This window comes from Alligator mississippiensis, chromosome 1, assembly GCF_030867095.1.
Source record: "Alligator mississippiensis isolate rAllMis1 chromosome 1, rAllMis1, whole genome shotgun sequence".
Lineage (NCBI taxonomy): Eukaryota > Metazoa > Chordata > Crocodylia > Alligatoridae > Alligator > Alligator mississippiensis.
In genome coordinates, this window is record NC_081824.1 from 477,614,563 (window position 1) to 477,624,004 (window position 9,442).

At 59.6% G+C, this 9,442-nt stretch overlaps 1 protein-coding gene across 2 annotated transcripts; it reads left to right on the forward strand.

Annotated features, from left to right (window-relative positions):
• The first annotated feature begins 16 nt into the window (after positions 1–16).
• On the forward strand, positions 17–7,481 carry LOC106739627 (interleukin-1 receptor type 2). Of its 2 annotated transcripts, none has more exons than XM_019475579.2 (5): positions 17–6,035; positions 6,261–6,326; positions 6,446–6,575; positions 6,720–6,899; positions 7,087–7,481. In XM_019475579.2, exons 1-5 carry the CDS (start codon positions 5,708–5,710, stop codon positions 7,097–7,099), a joined length of 717 nt encoding a protein of 238 aa, XP_019331124.1. In that variant the 5' UTR covers positions 17–5,707; the 3' UTR covers positions 7,100–7,481. The 2 variants fall into 2 exon arrangements, with proteins under 2 accessions (XP_019331124.1, XP_014459175.1); XM_014603689.3 differs by having other exon boundaries at positions 17–5,626.
• The last annotated feature ends 1,961 nt before the right edge of the window (positions 7,482–9,442 follow it).

A 9,442-nucleotide genomic window follows, 5' to 3' on the forward strand; every position in this document is an offset into this window, starting at 1 on the left:
GGACTTGAACGGATGAGTGGCACGGTGGGTTGCAAGCGGCATGGTGGGTTGCGACCACAATTTGTGCCCACGTAGTGCATGCTGGTGCTAATCCATTAGCAGTCCTGGCAGCTAACTCTGTCTCCCCTACCACTGGCTTCAGCCATTCCTTGCCTCTTCGCTATCCAAATCACTTGTGTTGTGGTCTCATCGAAGCAGGTCACCTAACAGCATTCATCCACCCAGACTCCCCGTCCTTCCCCATCTCCCCTGCGGTGTCCTGCTGCTACCACTCCGAATATCTCTGTCACCCTAACAAAGCCCTCAGTAGTTCCCTCTGTCTCTGTCCATCCCCCTCCCCCACAATTTAGGCAGATGCAATCATGTTTGAGCAGCCTGGTCCACGTGAAGATCAAGTTGCAGCAGTTCCTTGGATGTTAGGAAAAGCTTTCTCACAAGAAGGCTCCCCAGAGAGGTGGTGGCATCTCCATCCTTGGAGGTTTTGAAGCCCCAGGTAGACAAAGCCTTGGCTGGGATGATGCAGTTGGGGCTGGTCCTGCTTGGAGCAGGGGGTTGGACTAGATGTGACCTCCTGAGGCCCCTTCCAACCCTTCTGTGCTATGACTGAGGTCCAAGCACAGGTGAACATGCAGAAAAAGGCTCTCCAACCACCCCTTGCCCATGACAAACATGTTGCGATCCCATTACAAAAGCCCCAGTCCTGCTTCTCTTGTAGATGGGACCGAAAGCAAGAGACAAGACCGGGGGAGCAAGCAGCCGCGTTGGTTCACACAAGCTCTGAGTCGGGAACGGAGGCGGTAGCGTTCAGGTGTGGAGAGTGACGGCAGGTGAGGACGCGCGGTTTGGTAGAAGCGCTGCGCATCTTTCCGTACATAGGGAGAGGCAAAGGGGAAGGCGTGCTAGACCACGACTCTCCCGAAGGCCCAGAAGAGCATGCTGCCGTCTGTCCTGCTTCTTAATTAGATCACACCCGATTCTGTGCCGGCTTCTGACTGGTATCGGTGCATCGCGGTGTGACCTTAGCAGAATGAATGTCGGCTTGCCAAGAGCAAGAATCTGCCCCGGCCTTTGAAAGGGAGGGATGTCTCTGTGCCCAGGAGATGGGGCCTGCTTGCTTCACCCCTTCACCAGCCCCCAGTGGAAGCCGCAGCAGAGCTGTGCAAGACTTCATGAGGATGGGAAACACTCAGGACCCTGGCCTGGTGTAGCTGTTGGCAAGCCACGCTGCAGCCCCCTCGGGCCATGCGTTTGGAGGCCAGGCTGCTGCCATTTGGCACTGGGGACTTCCACGGTCACCGTGTCTGCTTCCACAGGGAAGCTGCTAGCAGAAATGCCGGCTCTGACAGAAGGAGTGGGCAGCTTGGAGGAGAAGCGGTCAGTACCTCTGGCAAGTCATTTGGGGTGGAAAGAGGAAGGTGAATGCCCCAGAGGGAAGACAGCAACCCGCTGCGTAAAAGCCAGCCTGGTCTACTGGGGTTCGAAACTGCGGCTCGTTTTGATCCGTGGCCTTGCTGCCGTCTTGGCTTCTGCTGCGGGGTCCTGACCTCTGCTATAGGACTAACGAGCCCTGAGATCTCAGCTGCAAGGCAGCACATCCTCGTGCTCTCCCTGGAGCATCTCCTACCCCCTCCCCTAGCACGTCATCAGTCTTTGGCCAGAGCGGCTGCCTGCCACCCGAGAAGGAAACTATCCCCGGGGCTGTCTAAGTGTCCAAGGCTGCGCTGCGAGCAGGGCTCCAACTCCTCCCAGTCCCCAGTCTTCCCGTGAACTTCAGTGGAAACCTCTGAGCACATCCTCCTTCATCTTCCTTGCCCCTGAAGATGAAGCATGCCAAACCCGCCAGACAAGATGACCGGACCAGGGTCGGGAATGGGAAGCCCAGGATTTGGCTCTGTTCAGGCTCTTGCACCCATTTTGCACTGGAGGCGCATTGAGGATACAGAGTCATCATCTCCCTTGTCTTTCTAGTGGAAAACGAATGAGGTGTGTAGGTTTTAATGTCTTTAGGCTGGGTGAGGGTGTGTCTGGAGACCTGGCTGAAGAAGCCTGGGACGGGGTGAGCTTGGCAATGTCAGGATTGGTTTCATCACCAGACAAAGCTCCTCATGTTGGACCCCTCCCCCCCCTTCCTCCCACCATGCCTGACCGAAGGGCTAGCAGCTCTTTTCCCCATTCTTACAGCCTGACTCCATCTCTTGGACGTGCTGGACCAAGAAAACACCCTGACAATGAGGACTAAGACCTCAAGCTGGAGTCCGTGGTACAGAAACCCGGTGTCAAGGCAGGTCACAGGGCACCAGCGGCGCCCAAGACGCATTCTGCGCCGGCTGCAATGTCCTCAGGCAGGTGACCCCACGCCCAGGCAGCTTGCAGGGCTCCAGTGTTGGCTTCAAATGTCCAACTCAGGGTCCTTAAAATTCTGGTTTATTAGCAGATTGAGACACTATAATGAAGTCAAATCATAAACCTTGGGGCTGGTCCACACACACACGCGTGCGCGCACAGTAGCGAGCTACAAGAGTCAGGTATACCTATCCCATGGGTGCTGGAGTCTGCTGTCGATGGCCAGTTGAGGCTTCTTCCAGCGTGGTGTTATCCTCCAGAAGGGGGTCGCCAGCTGGTCCTTCTGGCTGGACAGGTCTGGTCAAGTTGGAGAGCAAGAGGGTGCCAGTGAGGGTCACTTTTCACTGCTTTTTATCTGTCCTTGGCAGACTTTGGCGACTCCCGTTTTCAGTTTTGCCCAATCCAGGGATCATTGACCCTTGTAGGACTTCACCCTCGGTGGCTACTGGATGGCATCTGTCAGCCCCAGGGGTCATCCACATGTACGTGCAGGTTTGGGAGTCTGTTAATTAATTTTGAATAGAGCTCTGGGAGCGGACGTTTAGAGATTTCCTGGTTGCTACATTGTCTCCTATTGATTTCTTCCATTGTTTGATCTGCAGTTTCCCTAGGTGTTAATTGCCGCCTGCTGCTGTGTTACGCATTCAATCACTGATTCACTGGCTGGACCAGGGGCCCGCCTGATACAGGGAAGTGGCAGTTTGACTCCTGCCCTCGTTAACATTGTTACAATGTATAACTTCTAAAACTAAAACACATTTAGTTAAAAGGTGAGGAGTATAAAATATAAGCTACACGAGTAATGCCATGGCACACAAATAGATAAAAAATACCAAAATACAAGGGGAGATACAAAATACACACAAACAAACTTTGAAACACAATTCCTTATCTTATACTGGAAGAAAGAGGAAGGTAGAAGAGGAGAAACATATCCAAAGAGGGGAGAGCAAACGCAGGCAAGAGGAAAAGGGGGCTTTCTGCTACACCAGGCCCCAATGGAGCCCACCCCATCGCCTGTCCCCAGAGTCAAGTAATCTTCTGCCCACTCTGCCATGGCTGGTGAGGAGCTCAGACGCTGCCCACAGTACAGCCTGATCTTCCCCGAGCTCTTGTAATGCAGAGCCTAAGTGAAGAGCTGGCAACACCAAAGCAGAGAGGGGCGAGCACCAGGACCGTGGTGACGGGGCACCACAGCATGATGAGCAGAGGTTTCTCTGTGCCAACAGACCCACCTCAAGACTACCTTTTGGCTCCAGGCCTCTTCCTGGCCCTGAACTGGCCCCTCTTTTTCCCTCTCCCTGCAACGAACAGTCACTGCTGAAGCACCGCGGCTGGGACAAGCCAGAGCCCCTGCAGCCTAGCGAAGGCAGGAAGCCAAAGCGCTGACATAGCAGAGCCCTGGCAGGGGACAACTCACCACCCCATCGCCACAACAGGTGGTTGTGAGCCACCAATGTCACGAGCAAACCTGCAGCTTCTAGCCGCCCACAGACATAGGTCCTCTTGACGAGCGCTGCGACACATAGGAAAACAGAAGGAAATGAATTGGGGCAGCCTACAGCTGAGGAAACCACAAGTGCAGTACATCTGAGCGCTTCTAACCTCAGCAAGTCATCAGCAGCCCCATGACGCTGGTGCCAGGCAGGCCTGACTGCTCCGGGGCTGGGTGACCGGCTGCTGCGAGGAATCTGGAGAAGGGGACGGAGCTGGGGCCTTTCGAGGGACAAAACCTCACAGCTGGGGGGGAGCACAACTCTCTGCAGCCTGCAAAAAGCAGGGCCTTGGCGCCCTTGATGCCAAGGGATGGGAGGGGAAACTGTGCCCATGAGCTGGGTGCAGGGCTAGCCTCAGTGAAGCGCTGAATTTGCCTGCACCAAGTCAATGCTATCAGCGCTCCTGGGGGCAGGCAGGTGGGTGTGTGTGTTCAGGTGCACCCTTCCAGGCACTGGGGCTCTGCACAACACGTCAGTGAGGCCCCGCGAGGCCTCCTCCTCCCCTACAGCCTCAGACCAGTCCACCACTGTAAACGACGGCAGGTCAAAACAACTCAGCTGGCTGGACCCCAATAGCACGAGCAGCATCAACGGTACCAGATGAAACGGTCACCGAGCCTTTCTTTTTAGACAGGAATTGACAGCAAGAAGCAAAGATGTCGTGTGGTGGGGCCGGGCCAGGGTGACGTGGTATCTGCGTGGGGTGGAGGAGGGACCAGGCCACACGGGCTTTGTTCTCCCTCACGAGAGGTACGGACTCATCTCCCCACCTCGAACCCCGCAGCCGGAGATGGGCCCAAGGAAATCATGGGGAGGGACATGACCAAGGCCGCGCAGGGCAGCAGTGGCAGAGAGTGGCTCCTGCCTGGGGAGCAGGGAGGTCGAGGCCCCTCCGCGCCCCACATCAGGGGCTCCTAGGCTCAATTTGCTTGGCAACGTGGCAGCATTTGTACCCTGCGCCTGCTTCCCAGGCCTCTGCCCCTGCCCTGCCCCTTGTGCCCTCAACCCTGACCAGGACCCCCACTCCATCCTGGCCCTGCCCAGCTCAGCAGGCACCGGCGCTGCTGCATTTTCCAAGTTTCGGAGCTGTGAAGCCAACCTGCCACTTCCCCGCTCCCCATCCTGTCCCCCACGGGCAGCCACAGGGTGCAGGATCAGCTGGAGGCAGCAGCCCCTGACGCCTGGACAGCCTTCTCCTCCCCATCCTCTCCCTGCTCCCCACATCGAGGCAGAAGCTCCCCCACTGTGCAGGTCCTGCCCCCGCCCCCCCGCTCTAACCACTGGACCACACTGCCGCTGGTCCTTCGTACAGCCCAGCACACTGGTGCAGGGGGCTAACAGGCGAGAAGGGATGTCCAGGAGGGTCCCATGGGGTGTCTGCCTGGCACGGGGACTTCCCAGCTGGGTGAGCACGGTGCTGGAGCAGCTGACAGGCGGAGCCGGGCCACACAGTCAGCTGGGCATGACAGAGCGGGCACGGCTGGGCCACACCTGACTGAGCCACTGGCAGCGGGGTGCCTATGTGGGTTCCCCCAGTAGCTCCCCCATACCACTGGCCCTGTAGCCCCTGATGGGCATCGAGGACCCTGTCACTCCCAGGGCCTGGCCTGGGCCATTCCCCATGGCTCGCCCGTGAGCGCCAGGGGCTGTGGGAGGATGACAGCAGGGGTTCCCCTTGGCCTGGTGCCGATGAGTCAGCTCCACGCAGGCCAGGCGGGGCCTCGGCTCTATAAGATGTTGTCTCCTGTGCCCCGAGCCAGCAGGCAGGATGTGCAGCCCAGGGGCAGGTAAGGCTCTGCAGGCAGGGGCAGGACTCAGCGCTGCTGCTGCCCACGGCCCTGCCCTGCTGCAGTGGGGTTGCTGCTGGCATGGGAGGGGGCCCAAGCCCCCTTGCAGATGCAGGAGGCCTGGGGGAGAGGAAGGAGGGGCAGTTGTGGGGGATGTGGTGGGATTGGGGAGCAGCTAGAGGGCTTTGTAGGCACAGGGAAGGCCCCTCTGCCCATTGCACAGGTGGGAAAACTGAGGCACGGAGAAGGGACAGCTTACCCCAGCAGAATCGCTGCCCCCCACCCAGCTCCCTCTCCCCCCGACCCCTACCAGGCTCAGCATTGCCTCTTCTGGTTGCAGATCCCAGGAGCGCGGGCGCGTGGCTCCCCCTCGTCCTGCTCTGCGGCTGCGTCCAGCTCTGCCGCACGGGTAAGGCGCGGGCAGGTTGGGGTGAGGCTGTGGCCAGAGCCTGCTTAGGCAGGGGGGAGAAGCAGGGTCCCCTTTGGGGCACCTGGGCTGAGCCTGGCCCCTGACCGTGCCATGCCTCAGTTTCCCTTCCTGTACAGCCAGTGCCCTACCCCCAGGAGCCAGGCAGGGCAGTGCCCCCAGTCCCAGACCCCCTTCCCCACTTCACCAGCCGCTCTCTGTCCTCAGATGCGAGCTCCAAGCTGCTCCCGGAGATCATCTACCCCCTCAAACCGCTCCCGAGACCTGCCCTGGGTAAGTACACCCCCAACCCCACCTCGCTGACACCCACCTCCTGCTCCAGCGTTGCACGGGTCAAAGAGCCCGAGACCCCCAGGATAAAGCCCCACGCCTGGCCCTGCTTCCTCCCGCAGGGGCAAACTTCTCCGTGTCATGCGAGGCGAAGAGCGCCTTCCGGGACATGACGATCATGTACTGGCTGGCGAACCTCTCTTTCGTCGAGAAACTGTACCCCAACGGCGCTGTGCAGGAAGGGGCCGTGCGGTGAGTGTCAGGCCGGTTTGGCAGGACCCCCGGGGCTGGCTTGTGGGGCTGGGGCTCCCACCGGTGCCCAGCGCTAGGCCAGCCAAGGGCATGGCATGGCTCACGCGAGGGATGCTTGAGGCTCATCCATGCCTCCGTCTGCAGGAAGGAGCCCACAGGCACCGGTGTCGTGATGCAGCGGGAGCTGCGATTCAAGGCCTTCTCCAACAAGGACCTGAACACCCATTTCATGTGCGTGGTGAAGAACCCTGCCGGGGTGGCCACCACCACCCTCCAATGGCAGCCTGAGACAGCAGCAGGCACAGAGGGCCCAGTTCAGGACAGGTGAGAGCCCTGTGGTGCCTGTGCTGCTCCATGCCACCCCAGAGGCAGCCGCATTTCCCCACCGAGCTGGGCCAGTGGGGTTCCCGGCTGCTGCAGGCGAGGGGAAGGCCCGGCCTGCACTGTGTGCATGAGCAGCAGTGTCCAGGGTGCCCCACGAGCCTGGCTCTCACCCAGCACCTTTCTCCAGCCTGCATAGCTGAAGACAGGGACCAGTCCTGGGGATCAGCATTGCACCACGGCCGCCTTCGGCCCCAAGGCCTCTGCCGCCTGCATCCCCACCAAGCCAAGCCCAGGCCCCGCTCCGCCGCCACCTCCACCTCCCCACACGCAGCAGCGGGACAAGACTCCTCGTGCGCCACACACCCTGGGCCTGGTGGCTCTGCTCCAAGGCTCCTGGCTGGCAGGTGAATGGGCATGGCTGGAAAGCCTTGCGTGCTCGGCTGCCGGGACGGGCTGCGCTTCGTCCCCGGGCAGCAGCAGTCAGGTGATGGACTACACAACTAGAAGGCGCTGGAGCCCCGAGCGGGCGGCACCTCTTTCCCCTTAGGGGGACACTTCAATAAAGACCTTGCTCATGGCAAATTCCCTCCTGCTCCTCCTACTAAGCGTCTCAGGGTGGGAAGAGCCTCTGGCAACTTTTCTCCCTTTCTGTCTTAAAACGGATGCCTCGTTCCACCCCAGCGGTGGCTTTGCACTCGTGCGTACCCTGTAAAAGGCTTGGAGCTTTTAAGGTTAAAACATGCTTGAAAGGAAGATGTTTTTTCAACTTAAAAAGTGGGCCCTGCCAACTCTAGGTTTGTGAACTTCCCTCTGACCGATGCAGCCTGTGCTTCCCAGCCAGTGTTTTCAAACGTGGCTGATATTTTTGCAGCTCTCGGGTGTCCAGCTGGACACGCCTGAAAGGGGCCCATCTTGTCAGGACTCTGATAATACCGTCCTGATAAATCGTCTTGCATTAGGATCCCAACGCATATTCGAGACCGTGCCTGCATTTCAACATCACTGCAGGTAGATTATGTTCGGAGCTGGTCTAATGTTTCCCGTTCAGACAGGACTTCGCGGGAGGGGCTGGACTAAACAAAACTCTGGAAAGGAGCTGGTTGGGAAAGCTGGGGTCATGTTGCTGGCAGTGCCAGGCCGGGGTTGCTCCGGGGACGCAGGCACAGCGAGGAGCTTGGAAAGCAGCCAAAGTGGGTTGCGGGCTCACCTGGGACCAGACGAACCCAGCCTGGGCCCCAGCGTGTTCGGTTGGTGATGTGCCCCGGGGCAGGACAGGGGTGTACACAGGCAGTGCTGCAGGAGGGGAGTAGAGGCAACACGGGGTTATAGGCACAGAGCAACCATGCAAACCTCCAGCCCCTGCCACTCCCCAGCCCGCATAGTTTGCCAGTGCTGTGCCACCCTCTGGCCCAGGCCTGGGGCATGGGGGTGGGTGAATGCAGCTGGCCCCTCCGGGAGGGTGGGGGCACAACTGGCATGTACTGGATGAGCTTCCCCCATTCAAACATGTGCCAGCTCCTTGGGTTGCCCTGGGCCAGCGCTCCGCTGTGCCAACACCTGAGCAGGGGCCACGGCAAGGCTGCCAGGGAAATGAGCACAGGCACAGGGAGCGGGGGGCCAGGTCTGGGTCCCCTCTGCACTCCCCCACCGGGGACTGGAGAACCCGCCGCTTACGGGACAGACACGAGGAGGATGGGGGATGCTGAAGCTTTGGGTCAAGGGAGCCGTGGGCACCTTCCTGGGGCGGCTGCCCTGGCTGGTACCCATGCATCCAGGACAAGGACAGAGGGGCACAGGTGGGTGGTCTTCAATCCTGAGCTGAGTGGCAAGTAAACACGGGACATATCAGAGGTGAAGAGAAAGCAGAAGATGGGTCTGCGGCACTTGCGCTGCCTCTCTCTGGGGGGGTGACTGGCGCTCATGAAGGTAGCGCTGTACTGGTGCTTCGTACACTGCACGGGTCCTGCCCACCTCCAAGCAGGTCGCCCACAGGATCCAGGGAGCCTCGTGCATTTTCTTGCGGGGATCCACATGGGCGAAGGCAGCGAGGAAGCCCCTGCATAAGACGAAACGGGCCGGGGGAAGGGGCATGCCAGACATCCTCCTGTTCCTGTGGGCAAAGTACGTGAGCTGGATCTGCAAGCTGGCGACGGGTGCACGGTCCGACACAGCCAGGCTCGTGAGATATTTTGCAGGACACCTCCCGAGACAGCAGGCAGTTTTCGTGCTGACCAACGGTCCGACAGTGGCTCACGAACCCGCTGTGGAGCTGCAAGACCCTGATCGAGTTGCACAGTGGGCACGGGCTGCAGAGTGCAAGCCCCACAACCGTGGCCAACCACAAGAAGATGCAGGAGGCGGTGAGATGCATCGTGGGCTTGCTCCTGGGCGATGCTTGTCAAGCCGTGAGGAAACACGTGAAAGACCGCAGAGACCTGAACTGGTGGATAGCCCACCAAGCCCTCCCACTGAGGGCCCACAGACAGAGAGGGGCAACCGGGGAGACCCAGCTGCCAAGGAGACTATTAGCATCTCCTACAAGG

What these genes read in the sequence shown, in the direction of transcription:
- LOC106739627 (XM_019475579.2), top strand. Translation starts at nt 5,708, where the DNA reads ATGGGAGGGGGCCCAAGCCCCCTTGCAGATGCAGGAGGCCTGGGGGAG. An exon ending in CGTCCAGCTCTGCCGCACGG is followed by an intron (nt 6,036 to 6,260) that starts GTAAGGCGCGGG and finishes CTCTGTCCTCAG; the next exon opens with ATGCGAGCTCCAAGCTGCTC. An exon ending in GTGCAGGAAGGGGCCGTGCG is followed by an intron (nt 6,576 to 6,719) that starts GTGAGTGTCAGG and finishes CTCCGTCTGCAG; the next exon opens with GAAGGAGCCCACAGGCACCG.